Source organism: Patiria miniata, unplaced genomic scaffold (assembly GCF_015706575.1).
Source record: "Patiria miniata isolate m_02_andy unplaced genomic scaffold, ASM1570657v1 HiC_scaffold_18, whole genome shotgun sequence".
NCBI lineage: Eukaryota > Metazoa > Echinodermata > Asteroidea > Valvatida > Asterinidae > Patiria > Patiria miniata.
In genome coordinates, this window is record NW_024037056.1 from 4,195,532 (window position 1) to 4,217,088 (window position 21,557).

Consider the following 21,557-nt stretch of genomic DNA (forward strand, 5'->3'; position numbering starts at 1 on the left):
CATTGTTAATACTTTACCATTTCAACTACTTGTCACCATACAAATAGAAAACAGTTCAGTCAAGTGTAGCAAGGGGCTTTCATAGGCTCTTCCTATGATTACGAATTTTGATATTTTCTACAAGTACATGTTTTTGTAAATGCATCCACACACGTATGTGTAAAAAAAACAAGGTGTATGACTACTTAGCCCGATACAATACTTCATCTACATCTCACTGCACAGGTAAATTAGCATTAGCAGTATTTGATTTACTTGCTTCATCTTGTTTACTGTTTTAAAAGTACTTGTGTTCTTACTTACACATTAAAGCAATCAGACCCGAGCACCATACACAGACTTGTACTTCTACTCAATTTGAAGACTTTATGTTCAAATCTCAGGACTCGACATGATTTCAACTCCTTCAGCACTGGCCTTGTACTTTAGTCAAAAGAAGTAGTCAAGGACAAAACTTTACACAAAGATTCCTTCTGCTTTTCTAGCTCAGCTGTAAACATATAGCAGTCCACTTGATACGCAGTATGGCTTTTCTGCACAACACACTCTTGCAGGGAACAAATGTAGTTTTCGTGAGGCTCAAGTCGGTGTACATCATGCAGTCATTTGACTTATAATAGCTGCGTAAATTCTCAGCCAAGTTGCGTTTCTCGGAGAGTTGTTGTAGCGAGAGACAAACCGCAGTGGGGGAGCACACGGCCAGTAGCCTTTGCCCAGTTCACAATAGGTGGAAAAGAATGTCATAATAACGACTGCTCAAACATGACTTTGTCGAAGCCGGCCGGTGGCGTGTGGTAGAACTCGCTGAATTGCACGTCAAGAATTGCACCCTCATCAACTGTGGGAGTTGATAAAAGAAAAACAATGTTGGAAAAACACCACGATGCATTTTTTGTTCAGAAGACTCTCAGGTCCAAGTTTCTGCTGTTCTACAGTTTCACCAGCTTGGCACCTTCTCTAGGGCCACAACTCATTTCACACGTCCAGTCACAACTCAATGACAACACTACAAATTAGACAGAGTTTATACACTGCCTTAAATGTTGAAAACAGGTTGTCAATTTTGAATTGTGTACTCGGTGAGAACTGAGCTTACCATACGTGGCTGGGTAGACGGTCCCACGGATCCCGGTGACCGGCAGGTTAAGGGGCGTGCCGTTCTTGTAAAAGTTTAACTCGATGTGATCATACGTGATCCCCTAGAAAAATATAAATTGACAGAAACTAACTATATAGTTTGAAATGTAAATATTTTTTTTGTGTCTAAATAACTTTTTAACTTGAGAAATTATTGTTGGGTAAGCTACATGCACGATCCATCCTCTCGGCTGCAAAATCTCGGCAATAAACAAAGAAATAAATGAAATGTTCCGCTTTCTTTTATTTGAAGTGAAAGTAATCTTAAGTTTGTTTCAATGGACTGAATCATCATGGCTATTTGATACAGCCATATTTGAATTTTGTATTGTATTCCCTATGACCAGTACATACAAAGGATCAATTGAAAATTGGTCAAGTACGCTTGCAACTTGATTATTTAACTGAAAAAAATACCCAGAAAAGATGGTGATTTCAATTTTTTTTTTTTTACGTACAATGATGTCCCCCTCAGCGATTTCAGCCTCCAGTTTGTGCAGGCACTCCCCGTTGTGGGAAATGGTACCGTCCGACCTCAGCATCCAACTCTCTGATTTGCTGCCCAGAGGAAGGACGTTCAAATTGCATTTGCGGGTGGCGATCCCAAAACCCCAGTTCCCTGCAGAAAGAAAGGACAGTCCACACATCTAAACAATTTGAAATATTCGCATGGAGAAAAAAACAAATATTTGTGGTAAACTTAGCAAACTTGCGTTCTTATAAAAAAAGAATGAGCTAGATCATGACCCATTTAGGCTCGTGACATGTTTTTACTCGGCACACCTACTCTTGGCTAAAGTCAAATAACTTTTTTCAAATCATTTTTTTTTTTAATTTACTCATTATTGATAACACTGGTGATGTATTTTATATGCGAGTAGATATGCAGAATGAAGTTGAGTCACCAGAATCAAGGCATTTACTGTTGTCGTTGAAATAAATGGCTACACAAATGTTACTGAAACTTGATGAAGTAGTGTCCACATATTTAGGCCTAAATTTTTTGTATATCTTTCAAAAGATTTTATTTGCTGCACTTCCAAATGATAAGGCCGCAATACGTTATTATTATTTTTTTTTAAATGTAATTTACCAGTTGACTGAAGCTTCATTTCAAAGTAGGCTTTGTCTTGGACTAGTGGTGCATTGCCAAGGGCTCCCCCGGTTCCACAAATTCTTCGTCCCGATTTTACAATGACTACATCGCCACCTGCAGAAAAAAGGGAGAAATCTTTCAGATTATATCTAGGGAAGGAAGGCTAATACATTTTTCGATTAAATTTTCTACATTTGTTTCGGATGGGGTTTTGTAGAGAAATTCATAGGATACATTTCAATTATGTTTCCATCGGATTCTGCAAAGCAAAGAAAAATTGATTTAAACTTAACTGGGATATTTTTGTCCCTGAAATGTGTATGTTTAATGCAGAGTTAAACGTGATTATTTGGCACACAAATCGTAGAGCAGATTATGACTGAAATGCTTACTCCCACATTCACTCTTATCATCACTGATAATCATTTTATCAGGCATTTTTGTCTGACCTTTGTTGCTTTAGTTCAATGAGATGATGAAGAAAATAGTGGTGGCAGGTTGCAACATTCTTTCCTCAAATTTTAATCACAATTTCCTTAGGAAAATGTGTCACCAACTGAACAGCGCCCTTATACATTTATTAATATCCCTATCTAGGGTAACCGTACTTCTGTATGCAACTTGGCATGAATCTCCTCTTGTGCATTACCAATACCAGGCATGCCAGGTTATGTCTATCACATTCACAAATGTGGTGCAATGGCATGCAATGCAAAGTTAGCTTGAGTGACTCCAGCTGACATGCTCATATTCATTCACATGTAGCGCTGGAGGAAGGCCTGTGCGTTTCCATGTGGTAGCAAGAGACCCTAAAAAAATGGCCTCTCCAAAAATTGTTCATTTTCACCTCTAATATCCCACCCCAGAGTTCACCCACATACCTCATAATTTCAGCAGTCATTTACGAAGCCTAATGATCGATTTGAAACAAGACCAACAAAAAAAAAGTGAAAAATCTTGACGATTTCGGTGGCTTGTCCGTAAAAATACGCCTGTTCCAACGGCTGTATTCCATTTTGTTTTGCTAATTATATTAATGAATGCATCACGTGATGATGACATCAAAAAATCGGCGCGCGCGATGTATGTGGGTACCACACCGCTTTCAGGCGCCGCAAGTGAGTTCAATTTTCGTCTGGTGCGTTGTCGCGGAAAGCAAGACAACGAGAATGCTCTCCACGGCAACGCACCAGACGAAAATTGAACTCACTTGCGGCGCCTGAAAGCGGTGTGGTACCCAAATACATCGTGCGCGCCGATTTTTTTTATGTCATCACGTGATGCATACTTTAATATAATTAGCAAAACAAAATGGAAGACAGCCGTTGGAACAGGCGTATTTTTACGGACAAGCCACCGAAATCGTCAAGATTTTTCACTTTTTTTTTGTTGGTCTTGTTTCAAATCGATCATTAGGCTTCGTAAATAACTGCTGAATGTATGAGGTATGTGGGTGAACTCTTGGGTGGGATATTAGAGGTAAAAATGAACAATTTTTGGGAGAGGCCATTTTTTTAGGGTCTCTTGCTACCACATGGAAACGCACAGGCCTTCCTCCAGCGCTACATGTGAATGAATATGAGCATGTCAGCTGGAGTCACTCAAGCTAATGCAAAGTAATTTAGTAAACCAGCACCAACAGGATCTTGCTTGATGACCTTTTTCCCTTTGAAAGAACTCTCATTGAGACAATCAATTGTACGCAAAACGATTCAGCATAGTCTTACCCATATGTGACATGTCCAATGTGACAGTCGGGATTTCTTTCAGTGGTACATGACCCGTACGAAAACCACCACCCGGCCAGCACCGAAAACAACAAAAACATGCAGCCATTTTGCCTGGCACAATCTGGCCGCTGGGTGGCGCTATTGAGAAACCACTGCCGGGCCGCGTCGCCGTTGGACCCCCCTCCCCCCCCCCCCCCCCCCTCCCTTCAATCGTGCCGCGTGCGACATTAGAAAAAACACTTCATTTCGTCAGAAATATATGGACTTTCTCTATTTAAAGCATATTGTACGAACACGGAAATTGGAATAATGCAGATGGGCTGACTTTGTGTTTTTGTCAAATATCACCTACAATCTTTCGGGTCAAGTGCGGCCTTATAAAGTTGCGGTATAAATGCGCTTGACGAATAACCTGCTATTAATTATCTCCAGGGGTAAAAACGCCGCACGTGCCCAAGGGGATGCCTGCTGTCCTTCCAAAATAATCGTGGGGTGGTACATTGTTCTGTCACCATTTGACACAAATTCCATCACCATTTCAGCCCTCCACTTACGCCCCCCCCCCCCCCCCCCGGGCACTTGTCCTAATTCCATACCAAATCCGTTGAGGACCATAGCTTTGTAGTGTAGCAAGTGTAATCAGTTCGCCACTTGTTTTTGCTGTCAACGAGTGACTTAAAAGCCACGCGTGCGGCAGTCTGCCCAATATGCTCGGCGGATCATCCAGCCAAGTAACTGAGGATCACCCGCGCCGATCATAGGCTAGGCTTTCCACCGCCACAGCCGCCTCTGAATTTGACTGAGTTTTGGCAAACGTTCAAAGCCGGTGAAGAGGGACCACTGAAAATGCCATCAATCCATCGGTATCCAGTTGTCTTGAGAGTTTCCCGGCCACGCGTCAGCCCAGCCTTGGGTTGCGTGGCACTAGCACTGGCTGCCGCACTGTTGCAAATAAGCAATGCACGTGCTGCTGTGGGACTCCGAGACACGGTCCGGGACTCACCGGGCGGGCCGGGGTATAGCGTGGGGGAAATCGCGGTTCATGGTCGGCGCCTTCGGGAGGGGAGCGCCGGTGAACTGCTCGGTGATGACGAAGACAACGTGTGGTTGGCGTCTGGGAATTCATGCTACGATGAAGGTAGGGCTGTTGCCGGTTTTTTCTGGCTCGTCAGCTGTTTTACGTTCGTCAAGTTATGTGCAGACTTTGTTTTATTGCTCAGCTGTGGTATGGAAAAAGGAAAACACGCCTCTATAACTAAAGTATAACAACACCACTAAACGGCAGGCCTAATGTAACTTTTTTTTTGGAACAGACCAACAGCACGCAACTTAGGGCGACGGAATTTCTTACAATGTTCATTTCTTAAACTTGCAAATGAATAGATGTTACATGTGAAGTTTTCTGAAAAATTCTAAATGACAGCTATGTTTGGTATAATGTTTTTTATAGTAAGGAGTAGGCCTAAAATCATTCACAATTCAAAGCGGTTAAAATCTTGCCATAGTACATTTTAATAGCGAAGGATTGGACGGTTTACACAACGGAGCATATTGAGCCACCACCATACATGCTTGGGTTGCACTTGCAAGGTTGTAATTAAATTGTTCACTCACATCTGGAACGAATCAGACCACATTTCCCAAGTTGATTAAATATTTCGTTCCTTGAAGTGAAAAGGTCGCTCCTCCTTATGCGAACAGGCTGTTGCCCAGAGGGAGTTTTGATACAAGTTATTTTTGTTCTTCTGATTTCAAGTCGGTCGTATCGAATTGTTTCCCTAAATAAGTCTTACCATAAGTACAAACCCGCTTTATCGACGAAAAAAAAAATCAGTTTTTATGATTTAAGAGAAATTAAGAAAACCTTGAAAAGGGGTCTTTGAATAAGTTAAGCGAGTTTGGTAAGCATGGAATGTTTTTAGTTCCAGAACTACAATAAATGTCAGTTGAGAACTTATTAGTTATTCCAAGGTACATTCTTATGGTTTTAATTAAAAGCGAGATGACATTATCATCAAGCCAGGCCTTATAGAGTTTGAACTGTTGAAATTAATTTGGACGCAATGTATTGCTCGAGCAAACGGAATAGTCAGTACGCATATTCCATTTCAATTTCAACTTCGGTTTACTGACAAGCTTCATCAGTCAAAATTAAGATTTGCGGCACTAATAAAAACCGACCGTATACGAATGTTGCTTCGACTTACTGGTCATTTTGTTTTGATACAACTTGTTAGAGGACACGGAACTTTCATTAGGGTTCAATCTCTTCAAGGTCTGGCTAAGACGTCAAAACTCATGAAACCAATCTGCTGCAATTGTTTCCAGACGTCTACCAGAAAGACATAATAATGGACAGCTGGTCACACAGTGTGCAGGATGCGTTCATAGATAGTGAGAGAACATCCAGCACAATGCATCCCGACCCAGAGGACCAACATGAAAACCGAGAGAGACGACACTACAGAACCAAGAAGGCGTGGAGGGTGGAGACCGAACGGCGCGTGCGCCGTGACCTGGAGGCGAGGTCGCGCATGCGCCGTGGAGCCACAGCTCAGGAGGAGAGGTTGTGGCCTGATGGTGTGGTACCCTATGAAATCGATTCAGACTGCGATGGTAATTATTGTTATAAAATGTTGTGTTTGGTATTTAAACATTATCAATTTTCCATTAAAAAATGTGCTGCATTTGCGACTTTGCCATTGCTGTGGATGACGAACTTTCGAGCTAGACACTTTAACTTTTTGACAATTAACTGATATTTAAGTTTGTATTGTTTTTATTATTTCTTTGCAGAGGATACCAAGAATCTGGTTTTGCGGAGCATGCGCCATTGGGAGGAGCACACTTGCATCCGATTCGTGCCGCGAAATAACGAGACTGCCTACGTGCACATCATCTTCGCTGGCGGGTGCGTACCGTCCAATGGACTCAAGGAAACGAAAAATGGTCAATGGTTTGCGAACAAAATTAAAACCCAGCAGGTGGTACCACGCTCGCGCACAAAGTCGAACGCGTTCTTGAAGTTGAGGCGCGCGCGCCTTTGAAATTGGTAACCCTATTGGCTGAACGAGCATTAAGTGCGTGCGTACCACCTGAGAAAGGAATCTGATTGTTTCACTATAGTATGGTTTCTGATAGGTCAGTTTTGGTACTAGGTACAGCACTTGACTTCCGATTAGTGGTCTTGCGTTCGATTCCAACCTATGAATATTAAACACGTTTAATATTCCTCGTACTGAACAGATGCTGCTCTCTGGTTGGTCGAACGGGCGCGAGGCAGGTGGTCTCGCTGGGTCCCGGATGTGATAAGTTCAGCACCATCATTCACGAGTTGGGCCACGTGATCGGTTTCTGGCACGAGCAGAGCCGGCCGGACCGGGATGAGTACGTCACTATCTACGAAGCTAACATCTCGCCCGGGGATCACTACAACTTCAGGCGGTTCGACCATAGCGTGGTAATAACATAAATGTTTCTGACATGCCTTTCCATTAATTTTGTGGTCATGATGGTTTATGTATTCGTTGCCTGCATCGGTTGAACGCGCTGTATAAAGACGCCATTTCGGGTTACGGACAGATGTGAATTCAAAGTTATCAAAAAAAAATGTACATGTTGCTATTTGAAACATTACAGATGCCGTAATATTTCAGATTGAAGTATAGGTGCCTCAACGAACACTCTGTACACCAAAAGTAACCACATTCGCTCAAACTATATGGCCTATTCGGATTCGTCCATAGAAATTGAAATACTTAATGACCTTTTTTTAATTGTCAGATCAACTCCTTAGACCAGCCGTACGACTACGACTCTGCCATGCATTACGGACCGCGGACCTTCAGTCGTAACCGGGAGCGAACGATCATCCCGAAGAAGGAGTGGGCGATAGGGCAGCGGGGAGGGCTGAGCGTGGGGGACATACTGCAGGCTAACCTTCTGTACCGATGCACGAGGGTTGGAGGTGAGCATGGGTGACGTAGGCCTACTTGCACAATTTCATTTAGTAAAACCATGAAAATGTCACTGTGTGGTCCTTAACTGGGCCCATATTGAGGCGAATGTCGGTGCCGAACCCGAAGCGAATGTGTTTAAGGTAGCGGCAGAAAGTGTTGCTCAAATTAATGTGCTCATCTAAAACAACTAAAAACCAGTCATCCGTTGCGTCTGTAATTTCTTAGCGAATATTGACAATGATTAGCAAATGTTTCTCCTCGGCAGAGCCATGAAATTGGCTTCTAATTCGCACAATATTTTTTTGTACACAGCATGTGGTGGTACCATCTTCAAGGCCAGCGGGCAGCTGACGTCACCGCATTACCCAGAACCCTTTGCGCCCAACACGACTTGTGATTGGGCGATTTCCGTGGGCGGAGACCTCGCTCTGAAGCTGATCTTCGTGGACATTGACCTACCGAGTAAGTTGTGATCACAATTTTCTCGGTTTTTTATGTTTTGGTTCACGCGGCCTTCATGACATAGGTCTAGGTTTGGTGTAGACCTTGATGTAGGTCTAGTTGAATCTTTGAATTTTGTACTCAAAACTTCATTTTTCCCTCAAATTCGACGATACCCTTTAGCTTTGTGGTCTTTCACGCTTTTGGCCGGTTGTTTACCATAAAAGGAAAATCAGCATATCCTGATGAGCCGATAAGGCGGAGGGGAAATCGGAATAAGCTGATCGATTTTTTTTTTCAAATAAAAAAAACAAGGAAACTCTATAGTGTTTAGGAATGATCGTTTTATGGCATGGCACGTACGCTACTGAGAAGAATGTAGCATTACTTGCAGCAGTCACAACATCACACTTCATCAACCTTGGCTTCCTTAAAGGGAAAATACAACATTTGTAAACATCAAAAAATAAAACTACCAAATCATTTTGAAATACCTTGCTGGACTGTTAGTGAATGACAGTGTAAAGCATCGTGTAAAATCATGGCACCTGGTATACTGTCATTTTCAAGAAAAGTGGTATTTTTGTATCAATTTCCAACGCTGATCGGCCGACCAAAAACTGGCTTTTTTTCAAATACTGGCCCCAGTTGACCATCGCACTTGTTTGCAATCGATTACACACCTATGAACGGGTACAAGCCAGCTAGACTGGTTCCCTGACCTTACAATTCCCCAATGTATGTAAACTGCTCTGTTTTCTTCTTAACTGGAGTCGGGGAACCAGACTACAGGAAAATGATTGTTTTTCTTGGTTTTTATAACATTTTCGAACCCAAAACCTCAAAAAAGTCAGTGTAACTATATTTGCTATATATTTCCAACCCCCCAATTCCCTCCATTTCTGAAAATTACAGCAAAAGCAAATGATGTATATTCCCTTTAAGTAGGTCTGGCATCCCAAGGGGACTATAATGTGCCTCGTTTCCTCCCCTGTGTATCGAGTCCATCTTACAAACACTGGTTGTTTTGGAATTTGATCGAATTTCCCTGAGGATAGGTAGCGCGAATAAGCCGCTGAAACCCGAGAAGGTAATGACAGATTTATCCCTGATCTGGGGTTGACCTTACAATGGGGTCAGACGGCGGGGCACGGAACTATATTTGGTAATAGCTGGGTCACGCTGGGGTCATGTTTAGATTTGGCTCAAGTAGGATTCTGCGCTTGGAATTCTATTGACAGTATCTTAAGATTTTTGTTAAAGACTTATTCTTAAGTGGAGACTGAAAAAAATGTGGAAAAAAAATTAATGGGAGACTTTTGAGACGCTTGGTGTCAGCAAAGTGGTCTTTTTTTATTGTTACGTCATGTCGTATAGCTATGATCAAAATGACGCAAACAAAAGAAAAGGACCAGTGGGTTTACTGCCACCAAAACCTCACAAAAGTTTCAAACTCAATACATTACAGGCTTATATGTAAAATAATATTAAATTTTAAACTCGACAGTTGACGAGAACGGAGAATGTTCCTCGGCCCACGTGGAGCTGCGGGCTGGCCAGGGTGAGCTGGGCCGTCTGATCGGCCGTTTCTGCGGTAACACCTTACCGGCGCCCGTCACGCTGGCCTCGGGGAGGGCTTGGCTGCGTTTCCGGGCAGGCACCAGCGCCGAGTTCCAGTCGAGGGCCGGCTTCGCCGCCAAGTTTGAATCGGTGTGTAAGTATGACGAGTTTCGTACGTGTGTGGATACCAAAAATAATATATGATTTGTTTACACTTCTGTCTGCTTCTTACCGGAATATAAATCATTAGTTTCTGTTAGGCCGGCTATTTCCTACAAAACTTTCAAACTGTAAGGCATTATTTTCTTCACTTTTTAAATTTTTAGTTAAAGAAGGATTATGTTTTGACAATAATTAAGCACGTCGTGTTCAATGTATTGTTTTTGCAAATCCCAAGTGTCTCTAAAAGGCTGTTTTAAGTTCAGTCGTAACATTTTCATTTTAGAAAATGAAAAGTTAATTATTGCCTTTAACTTGCAGTTATTTACCCAAGGACGTCTTGGTACCTATTACATTATCATTATTTTTGGTTTCTTTTACCAGATAGTCATTTTCAGTTTCTTCTGGCGGTCTTTTTTTATAAGTAAAGTTTGGCACGTTATCTTGTGTAGCTATAGAAAATCGTCTTACGGCGAGCAGCGGCATCTTGAAGAGCGAGAACTACCCCGGCTCCTTCCCACCGAATACCGAGAGCGTCTGGCAGATCACCGTCGATGAAGGATTTATCGTCACCCTCCGGATACTAGAATTACTCATACCGGGTTAGTCTGAAGAAAAAAACCTTAAAATCATGGAGGATGGTGGTTTTTGTCCATTTAATAAACATGGGAACATGCTGACAATAAACGTAGCCTTAGTTCTGGCCTGGAGGCACGTTTTGGATTTTGAATAATTATCTACGCGCGTACGAATAGGGTGCTGCGTTCCGCGTGACGCGTGGGTGTGCTGGAAAAGTGGCCAATCAGAGTACAGGAGAGACGGTACAGCCAGTGCGCATAGCAACCAATAATATTTCAGAATCACTGTGGGCGTTGCCTGTCCTCACATACACGTGATTCATGACTAAAAAGATTCAATAACTAAAACGAGTCATTGACTAAAAGGGGACTTCATAGAACGAAAAAATTCAAGAATGATTTTAACTTTGTTTCGTCACTAGGTTAATGAACTTTAAAAGCAATCTTTTTTTTTCTGTTCAAGTGTCTTCAGCGACTGGTTGCTACGGCGACTTTCTCAAGATAACTGACGGGGAGACCAGCCAATCGCCGCTCATCACCAAGATATGCCAGACGCAGATCAACGTGGGCGTGGCTTCCAGCGGTCGGAGTCTGCGCATTGAAATGCACTCGGGTCACCCGGATAGGCGGGGCAACGAGAGCCGGCCAACCAGATTCCACGCGCAGTATTTGCAACGAGGTGAGTACGATCTTGACCAATCAACATTCCGCCTAGTCTGTATTTATGTTATATGAAACGCTAGGGTAACTTATACATGTACCTTATACTTGCAACTTGGTATAGTTTCCGAATAAGGTAAAAAGAGAAAGTTTAAATTAATGGGAAAAATTCGAAAATAATGTTATGGAGCAAGGTTTTGCTAACGACTAACGTACATTTTCCCTCGATTTTTTGTGTTCTTAATATAATTGGGTTATTTAACAATCAGTCAGTGTAGCTGCTAAAATTGCTGTCTCGTTTTTTTTTATATATTTTTTTTATAGATGTGAACGAGTGTCGCAAGAACAACGGTAACTGCGAGCAAGCATGCCTGAACATGATTGGTACCTACGTGTGTGGGTGTCAATACGGGTACACGTTGGCCGATAACTACCGTAATTGTACAGGTGCGTAGATGGAATCAAACCTCAGTTTCCCCCGACTGAAAATGTGATAAATTTCTCAAAAATTACCAATGTCTAAACTGATACATTAGGAAACGAAATTCATGGAATTGTAGAAACTATCTATATTGATAATGATCATGGAATAGAAACTGGTATACCCCGACTTCTGAATTTAACAAATGTGACGAAAGTTTTTAAATAATGGATTTTGGATTTTGCAGACATTGATGAATGCCTGGACAACAATGGCGGCTGCTCTGACCTATGTGTGAACACTGAGGGCGCCTTCCACTGCGCATGCCCAGAAGGCCTCTACCTATCTCCAAACAACAAAACTCACTGCCTTGGTAAATAAAACAACATAGTTTGTACTCAAATTAAATTTCGCCATCGTGTATTCGATAACACATTCACAAAAATCGCAGAATTGTTTTTAACCACTTATTGACTTAATTACCATGGCACTATAGAAATGAAAAATTTCCATTTGTTGCGGTCTTGAGTATAAATTATTGATTTATTATTGTAGGTAGCCGCTGTTTCTTCTAGATTGTTGTAAGATTATTGATTCATGTGAATTGAAAGATCTTCGTTGTTGTCTTATAAAGTTTTTACAAACTTTGACCCCATAGGACCGTTGATAATAACACTCAGTATTTTTGCATTCGTCACAAGTTCATGGCCACCTACCCCCTTCAAAATGTTCCTTACCATCAGGCAGATTGTTTTTGGTGATTTATTGTCGTACGGTCTTTTGCCTCAAAATGCTCACCCCCATGAGGAACATTTTACATATTTGTTTACATCCACATAAAAAAAACTGTAGACATCTAGTCCACGTGGTGCATTTGGGCATGCACCGTTGCTATGGCAATCCTGAACGCACAGTCGTTGTCATGGAGGTGGTTGTTCATAGCGTGCCAGCTCATTCCCATGGTAACCAACAACCGGTGGATTTCGTCATCGGTGACGTGGGCTGGATCTACCTGTGTGCGATGCTCCGACCCGATCTGGTGATGGTGGTCAAACTCCGTTAAGACTTCAAGCATGGGTATCGTCAGGCCCAGCCGGCCGAATACAGCGTCACGTGCACGGCTGATGTCAGCGTCCGTCACGCGGCCCCTGTTGCTTCCGCCCTGGTGCCTGACCTTTTGCTTGACCTTTGACTGCTTCTTGACCTCTTGGGTCACGCGAGAGTGCAGGAGCTGCAGGAACTGGCGGACGTAGGTGGCGAGCACGTCGCGAAGGCAGCAACCGCATGGATTGGTTTCGACACTCGATGATAATTGCTCGCACAGGCGCTCTAAACACCCCTGTCTTGGTCTAGATTCCGTCGCTTGGTGGCAGCATTCACCCTCAGACGTGGAGGAATTTGAATTGGTTGCTTCGGTCTCCTGACACGTGACGTTTGCTCCGTGCTCGCACACACACGGGGAGTCCCCTTCGTCACATGTGGTGTATCCCTCCGCGGTCGATGATGAAGTTAGATCCTTTTCGTTTAATTTTGTCTCCGGCAGTTGCGTTGTGTCTGAAGGAGAATCGGTCTCATCAGATACCCCTTCAGCTGACAACATGGACTTTTCTTGTTCCAATGGCTCGACATGCTTCAATTCACGTCTCTTCTCTTCTTCGTTGCACTTGACTTTGATTGTCTGCTCTGACTCGTCAAAGTTTTGGCTTGTTTCTCTTGAATGCCGTTTGATTATCTCCTCCACATATCTATCGAATTCTGCGTATCTGCTCCCTCGATTTTCAACGGAAATATTTCGGGTGCTCTGGATTGACGGATGTTCCAATTCGTTGACGTTTATCACGGCTGTTTGATGAGTACCCGTCGCTCCTTGACCGATTTCTGTATGCTGTGCAGTTGCTACTGCACCTCCTTCGTTTCGTGAACTCGGGGACTCCGCCAAACAGTCGTCGGATTTCATTTTGGAATTGCTTACAGAGATTGTTCTCCTGAAGTCGTTGAGTTCGCGAGCCAAATCGACAAGCTGCTGTTCCGCACGTGACAGATCCCTTGAGTGTCCTTCAATCGATCGAGCGCGCGACGCCATGTTTGGTCGAGCTGGCCCATTCGCAGTTGGGTCATTGATGTTACAGACGACTCCGATCGACACTGCGTTATTGTCTTGGTGAATAGAAATGCCTCCATTGTCTCTATTGCGTGACTGGTGTCGATTCCTTGATTGCTGATTGCAAGAATCGATACCGTGATGTGTTTCATCAGAATCGCTATCCTGCACGCCAGTTGACTGCGACGAATTCGTAAAGCGGCTGTGTGCAACTTGATGACCACTTTGGGTAGGGATAGAGTTACTCGACTTACTGACTGTCGTTTTCTGATGCTTCCCCGCTCGCGTTGTCGTTCCATCCCCATTGGTAACATTCGTTACTGAACCATGTTCCAGTGTTTCCCTTGTTCGGACCAATTCTGTAGAACTATTTGTTCCGAGTTCGGAAGTAACATGTACTCGTCCGGCCCCTGAATCCGCCGCAGACGACCGACTCACTTGTATGTTGCAGTCTACTGAGGTATCGGCGCCCTGCAACTCTCCATCCATATTGTCTTCACTCGCATCTTGCCTGTCATCTTCCTCGGCCTCCAAGTTGGAGCCAAGCTCGGCTGACATCTCCGAGATCTCGCGGTCCATTCGCGAGAAGTCATCCCGCAGCGATCGGACCCGACCCTCAGCCGACTCGCAGCGGCGTATCTGTCCGTCCAACACACCGTCGAAGTCGCGGACCCGGCGGCGGAGCGCGTCGATGCCCGAGTCAACCCGGCCAAGACGGGCCTCTACGTCCGTGTAAAGACCTCGGAGAAATACCCTCTCCCTAGGAGGAAGGTCGGAGGAGAAAGACGGGCCAGAGAGGCCCGCAGGCATGGCGTCTTGACCCATGGTTGAATTTCGGCAGTCCAGTTTCCACAGAATAAGATAAAGCGTAGGTCTACTCACAGTTCAGCTTAGACAATTTGTTAAACTCGACTTTTAAAGATGATTTGTTTGTCAATGATATGTTGGCGTGTTGTTGCGATTAGTTCGAAGAGCGTGTTTCGGTTTCCATGGCAATGCTTTAGCACCAGTTCTGCGTCACTTTAGTGCGTTCAATACCACGTACACCAAAGACGAAAAACGCCCATCTGAGCAGCAGTTTCGATTCACCGTCGATGAAGCTCAGAAGATGAAGCTTTCAATAAGGTGTGGAATAAGTCTAGTGCAGAAACGTAATTCTTTCTCCCACACGCAAAATGCACATATTAATCTCCACTGCACTAGTGTGCCAATGTTATTTTGCCAGTGTGATCATGCGTGTGAAGTGTACATTCTTGAAAATGCATCAAGCTCTGCCGTGGAACATCTCCATCACGACCGTCAACCCTCGGCGTTGAGTACTGCATTACTGATCTGTAATGCACGGCAACATCGGAGTCACCTCACCGGAAGCCGCAGCCCAAGCTGCCCGGGAAATGCAGCGCTGCGCACGGCGGCGTTGGCGTCGCCTCACCGCTAAAGTGTTACATCTTTTCCGGTCGTTGTATTGTCTGCCTGACAGTGAAACACCTGTCTTTTTCTATTTTCTGACGAATTATGTTAATGTTCCAATGAGCTACTGAAGGTATTTTGACACCTTTCCAGACATGCAAGTTAATACTTTGAACACAAGTCTTTATTAAATTATACCATTGTCTCTCTTGCATAATAATCCCGCTGTAGAATTAATGCCAGATTGTACTAACCAATTATCAAAGTGGCAGTTTTGAGTTTTACAACAGCTTTTACAGCAAAAATTAAATTCATTTTGTGATTGACTAAATTTTCAAATATAGCACATAATCACAGGGCCAAGGTTAACAGCATAATTGCGCCCTTTCACGGAGCAGTTTTGGTTGTTCACTAGTTCTTCACCGAAGACGAATTGTACATCGGCAGCCAAACCGAGGCTGCCAGTGCTTAGCATATTTATGACGTTGAGATTCATTTTTGAGTTATAAATCCTCACAAGAAAGAGAGCAATGGGAGCCTCGGTTTCGAAGCTTATTTTGAAATTGTCTTTTGAACACCCGTGTGCAGAGATCACCAGGAGCTTCTTAAGGGTCCAAACTGCTGAGAGAGTCGCTTCTCAAACTCCAACGCATGTGCCTCCTCCTCCTCTGTCCTTTGTCTAAAAAATAAGAATTAAAATAAAGACGCATTGTCATGGCGTCTCTGGAAAATTATGTTCTTTTACTGAGCTAAGAACCTCAACCAGTTTTTGAGTGTTTCGGGTTTTGCCAAGTTACCCGAGTGATTCGAGATTTGCCGAGTTGCCCGAGTGATTCAGGTTTTGATAAGTTATATACCCGAGTGATTGGAAGTTGGCCAAGTTACCCGGGTAATTCAGATTTTGCCAAGGTAGCTGATTTACGTTTTTGCCAAGTTACGTGAGGATTCGGTCTCTGCCAAGTTACCCGAGTGATCAAGGTTTTTGTCAAGTTACGGTGATTCAGATTTTGCCAATCCATGTTTCGCCAAGTAACCCGAGTGTTTCAGGTTTCGTCAAAATCCGAGTTTTGCCAAATACCCAAGTGATTCAGCTTTTGACAAGTTACCCGAGGTGATGTGTGTTTTGCAAAGTTACCTGAGTGATTCCAGATCTCGCCTAGTTTCCGCGACGTCGCCAGCGAGGACGGCGAAATGTGCACGGGCCTCCCGCAGACGCGCTCGTCTCTTGGCGAGAAATTTCTCCTCCGTTTCCATCGCCGTCTGGAAGGAGGCGTACTCCTCAATCACCGACTTCAGTCTCTCCATTGCTGCCTGGAAACGGGCCTGGGTCACATCCCACTCGAACTTTGACATGGTGACGTCAGAGGATAAAGTTACATTGCCTTCTTCACGTTGAAACTTGGCCGATAACCTGTACACGAGTTAGGAGTTGAACTCTAGATGTCTAGATGAATTATCCTCGTGGAATTTAAGAGTGAAGACAAAACAGTTAATGTTGTACATGGGCATTTGATAGATGTATACCACGGGTGCATGCTGCAATCCGGCAATAGCTTGTTTAATGTGCTGACGACGTAATGAAATGAGATAAGTTGACACGATCACTTACCTGTAATGCGATTATAGTAGATTACAGGCACAAGTTCATTTCTTATCATCAAACGCGGTTGATATGCATGTAATAATACGCTAGCGATATGTAAAAGATACCTTTTTGATAAAGGGTCTGACATACGATGTACACGATCAAGCTTTGATGACTTTCAGAGGAGTTGTATTAAGTTTACTGATGTTGTCGAGGACAGTAAATAAACAAAGGTGTTTTTTTTCAGAGACGAAGTGGCGTTGTCGTCCCCTGGCTCTTTGTGATGTAATAGTACCCCGCGTGTCCAGGAGTAAAAATGCGCGCTCACCACGTGCGCGTGCGTATAAAAGAGCATTCAAAGTTGGCGCATCTACAAGCCTTCTGTTCTTAAATTTGATAAACTTTTTTAAAAATATGATTCTCGTAAATTGATTTTTTTTTGCAGATGAGAACGAATGTGATGACCCTGCACGCAATAGCTGTCAGCAGCACTGTTACAACACAATTGGCGGGTACGCATGCGCATGCAGCCCTGGTTTCATTTTGGCGCCAAACGGGAACGATTGTATTGGTATGTATGGACAATAATTCCATGTCGTCTTCATTGACGTGCATTCTTTTAAAGAGCGTACATTGAAATCGATTTAAAATGATTGTGATCTGGTGGAACCAACAGAAACAAAGCATTTGCCTATACCCAACTGCCCCACATGCACCAATAAAAGTGTCTCGTTTTGTATCTTTTCTTTGTTAACAGCTATCAAGAATTGTGGTGGGAGCTACGGAGGCACAGAAGGGTCATTCTTTTCTCCCGAACTGCCACCAGTGGGATTCAACAACACGTTAGATTGTGTCTGGCGAATTCAGGTGGATCCAGCGCTCACGGTCTCTTTCAGGTTCCGTAGAATATTTCTTCCATCGTTTTGCTTTTTTGAATTGCTTATAAAAACCCAGAGTGGATATTATATTACCATAGTTTGTTGTGAAACCTGCTGAGTGTTGTAAACTGTATAATTCGCAGCCATTGGTGGTTGGATGAACAACATATATGACACGTCATTATGACGTCATTATCACAATGGCCTGCGGGTGTTGTGCAGTAAATCATTAATTGCGACTTGCTTTAATCTTTTCCAGGGTGGAATTATTGAATTGGACATCTGACAGTCCCTGCCCAGACTACATCACTTTCCTGGAGGGCCAAGCACCGTCTGGTCCCCAAGTCCAGATCTGTAACCAAGGCGACGCACAAGATGTCTACCACACTAGCTCCGACTTGATATGGATACACTACCGCTCGCTGTGGCCGTATGAGGGCGCCTTCCACGTGGATTACTTCACGCGGGGGCGGGAGAATAGAAGTGTGGAGTGCGGAGGCGTGTTGCAGGGTCCGTGTCAGAAGTCAGAATTATATCCCAATTAAGAATAGCAACACACAATAACTCACAGTTATGCAATTCGTGACTAAGTAACGGGACCCCCTCCCCCAATATATCCCCCTTGGTCTGTCCCCTATTTTATCCGTCCTTTGTTCGTTTTTCTACTCCTGAGTTCTCTTTGATCTTCACCTACATTGGTCTGTCCCCATAATTTAATACTTTTTTTTTTCTCCCAGCCCTGCGTGCTTGTGAGTCCCTACCAGTGTTGTAGGTCTCGAGACCGGTCTCTGCTGGTTTCGGTCTCGGTCTCGGGAGCTGTGGTCTCGGTCTCGGTCCCCTTTGGTCTCGATATTTTGGCTGGTCTCGGGTCGAGACCGGCAATAATTAGCAATTACAGCTAGCTCGATCGATTACTTTGTGTTCACTTCGTTCAGTACTGTTGATAGTTAAAACATTTGCTATCCCGTAGATCATGTTGTCAAGCTTGTTAACGATCGTTATATATCGTGGTTGGTTCGGACTGCACGTTGGAAAGTCCCCAAAGTACCCCAAGCTGCAGCAGTACCAGTCACTGAAGAATCGGAACAAGTTCGGCATTTACCCGACATTTGTGTCGGGCACATAAAGCAAAGTATAACCTTGTAACAATTTATGCAATAAGGGCCTGCCATTTTCGGGGATTGTGTAGTTTAGCCCACCCCTGTGGGCGTAATCACTTGAATTTTTTGTATTCTTAAAATAAATGAGGTGCTCCAAATTAGTGACATTTTCGACCCAAACACAATTTTTCTTTTTAATTTGGGGCAGTATTTTGAAGAAAAAGTAAATGTTCCTACCTGATTTTTCAGCATTGAATTCACACACTCTTACCAGTTACCACTCACTGTTGCCATGAGAGTGTATAATGAGACTCCATTTTCTGGCAGCTCATTTGAAGTACCCCCACTATTCCTCAAAAAATAAAATCCCTGTCAGATTTTTTTTTTAATCCATATCTGGCTACCACCTCGCAACTTGTGGGTCTACATGTAGGCCTACAAGTCCATATTCCATGACGAAAATTTTAAAAGATAATTCAACATTTTCTAGCTCCCATTTTTTAAAATCAAGTACACAAGTCTTAATTGGTAGAAGTTAAGTCCTATATTTATTTTTTTTAAAAGGCGCAACGTAAAATTAAAATTGCATCTTTAAATATCCGTTAGAAGTCATAGCTGAAACCAAGGGGATACTGTGGATAGGATACGAGTTCCTTTAACAGATAAAACATCTACGTCTAACTTTTTACTTTTGTCAAGATTGGGTGTAGACAACATGTCAAAGCCCATATTTCTTAAGTGTAACTACTTCTTGCTCAAGTAAGGTGTCATGTATCAATTTGTCAACACTGCCACTGGTCAAAATTTTGTCTGTTATCTTCGTGAATAGAAAGGTTACAACTTACAACTATAATTACATGTATTTGTCTTGATTTTTATTTAGATTATTGTTATTTATTATCAGCGGTCTCGGTCTCGGTCTCGGTCTCGGACCATATCGGTCTTGGTCTCGGTCCGCCTTGAAGGGGCTGGTCTCGGTCTCGGTCTCGGTCTCGAAACTTCAGGTCTCGGTCTTGGTCTCGGTCTCGGACTATCCGGTCTCGACTACAACACTGGTCCCTACATGTTTGTTTCTTGTACCTCTGTCATTTTGCCTCTGGAGAAGATCTTGTTGAGATCGGAACGTCAGGCTGCCTTAATCTTTTAGATTAATATTTCAGGTCAATCCAGTCAGACAGCAATTTACAGCAGTCTTATTCATTTTCAGAGAACCAAATTATAGTGCAATTTAATTTAGCATTGATTATGATCATGGTAGACTGTAATAGACGAAACGACGTATCTTTATTAAAGGCCTATAGTCTAAAGACGTCGTGACGCGTGACCTAAATTTGTTGAGCAATTATGCTAGCTTCATGCATGTTGGTGGTCCATGGTCTACAAGTACAAGAGCCGTTTCTCAAACCCCGGCCTTGTCTCCGTTCCGGGTTCAGAATGCAGTTTGGCAATGGAGCAGGAGACGAAGCCAAAGACATTGTTTGAGAAAACTCACTATAGTATTATTGTTTTTCCATTAGCTGGAACTGGTATGCTACAGTCTCCTGGGTACCCGAACGCCTACCCCAACGAAGTGCACTGTGTCTGGAAGATCACCGGAAGCACCATCAGGCTTCACTTCGTGACCTTTGACCTAGAGAAGGAAGCCAGATGCTCCTTCGATTTCCTGGATATCCAAGATGGCGACCAAGAGCAGCCGCAATCAAGACATATAGGAAGGTTAATGAGCTTTTGGTATACGAACTTTTAGCCTCATTTGGCATAGATACTGAGTATACTGAGTTTTCAACAATTGCTTTGACAACAAGTAGGTTGCCCTAAAATGGAGTATTTACGCCGCCCAAAACCTGCCCCTGTTTTTAAAAACATTGTAAGCTGTGACTTTTTGACAGTATAATGACCGTCCATTGTTACGACTGTTTGGGAAGACTACATATTACTTCATAATAATAGCAAAAGCAAAGTTTAGCTGGGTTTAAATTAATACATATTCAAAAACGGACAATATATTATATTCAAATAATGGATAGAGATTCAAATCGTTTCTCTGAAAATCAAACTCTGACAGTTATGATGTCATCGTTTTCTTTCTGGATCTTTGCAGATTTTGTGGCAGCAAGATGCCACCGAAGGAATTGACGTCATCCACGGGGGAAGTCTTCATCAAATTCCAGTCGGATGCCACCGTGCGGGCCGCGGGCTTCCAGGTCGTGTTTGAGGTGCGACAGCCCCGTGTGCTGCCTGCTTCAGACACGGTGGAAAACAACACCGGCGTTTGACGTGGAACTTCCATTTTCTTGACAGTTTAAGTAACGTTTTACTTTGTACTAGTAGGTATTGTGAATTATGAAAAGAAAAGGTGCTGTATAAGTTTTCCTTCTGCGTAGAATTCGGGGTGGGGTCCAAGAATAGATAGAAATGTTTAGCTGAACTGTTTAATTTCAAATGGGTATGGTTGCCTGATTGCATTCGTTATGCTGCTAATTTCAGTTCATTATTATCTTTTTTAAAGTAACGGTCTTTTGACCTGATATAAGGAAATGTGCTTATTGTCAAATGGTGCTAATTTAATTCTAATGTTAACAATGTACTGTTTTAGTCGTATTTAAAGCGTTGTAGTCAATGATTAAATTTCTTTTAACCTATTTTTGGTGAAGTAAAGAAAACATCGACGGGTAATTTCACATTTTTTGTTTGTTGATTTTCAACGTGTAAGCGCGCACGTACGGGGGACAAGCTATTCGG

At 43.2% G+C, this 21,557-nt stretch overlaps 4 protein-coding genes across 4 annotated transcripts; 1 reads left to right on the forward strand and 3 right to left on the reverse strand.

The window, feature by feature from the left end:
• Nucleotides 1–250: 250 nt before the first annotated feature.
• LOC119724301 (SPRY domain-containing protein 7-like) lies at nucleotides 251–4,101 on the reverse strand. Its single transcript, XM_038195289.1, has 5 exons — nucleotides 3,961–4,101; nucleotides 2,231–2,347; nucleotides 1,596–1,756; nucleotides 1,097–1,199; nucleotides 251–838 (listed from the first exon to the last, which is right to left on the reverse strand). Exons 1-5 carry the CDS (start codon nucleotides 4,067–4,069, stop codon nucleotides 741–743), a joined length of 588 nt encoding a protein of 195 aa, XP_038051217.1. The 5' UTR covers nucleotides 4,070–4,101; the 3' UTR covers nucleotides 251–740.
• Nucleotides 4,102–4,568: 467 nt separating this feature from the next.
• Nucleotides 4,569–21,453, forward strand: LOC119724302 (bone morphogenetic protein 1-like). The gene is made up of 16 exons (XM_038195291.1): nucleotides 4,569–5,101; nucleotides 6,292–6,579; nucleotides 6,760–6,874; nucleotides 7,210–7,423; nucleotides 7,747–7,930; nucleotides 8,235–8,384; nucleotides 9,871–10,077; nucleotides 10,535–10,684; nucleotides 11,124–11,339; nucleotides 11,645–11,767; nucleotides 11,989–12,114; nucleotides 17,283–17,408; nucleotides 17,595–17,733; nucleotides 17,975–18,225; nucleotides 20,333–20,531; nucleotides 20,917–21,453. The coding sequence occupies exons 1-16, from the start codon at nucleotides 4,810–4,812 to the stop codon at nucleotides 21,089–21,091; spliced, it is 2,955 nt and encodes a 984-aa protein (XP_038051219.1). The 5' UTR covers nucleotides 4,569–4,809; the 3' UTR covers nucleotides 21,092–21,453.
• Nucleotides 11,853–14,704, reverse strand: LOC119724303. The gene has a single exon (XM_038195292.1). It carries the CDS (start codon nucleotides 14,665–14,667, stop codon nucleotides 12,598–12,600), a length of 2,070 nt encoding a protein of 689 aa, XP_038051220.1. The 5' UTR covers nucleotides 14,668–14,704; the 3' UTR covers nucleotides 11,853–12,597.
• Nucleotides 15,409–16,766, reverse strand: LOC119724304. Its single transcript, XM_038195293.1, has 2 exons — nucleotides 16,388–16,766; nucleotides 15,409–15,931 (listed from the first exon to the last, which is right to left on the reverse strand). The coding sequence occupies exons 1-2, from the start codon at nucleotides 16,603–16,605 to the stop codon at nucleotides 15,844–15,846; spliced, it is 306 nt and encodes a 101-aa protein (XP_038051221.1). The 5' UTR covers nucleotides 16,606–16,766; the 3' UTR covers nucleotides 15,409–15,843.
• Nucleotides 21,454–21,557: the final 104 nt, after the last annotated feature.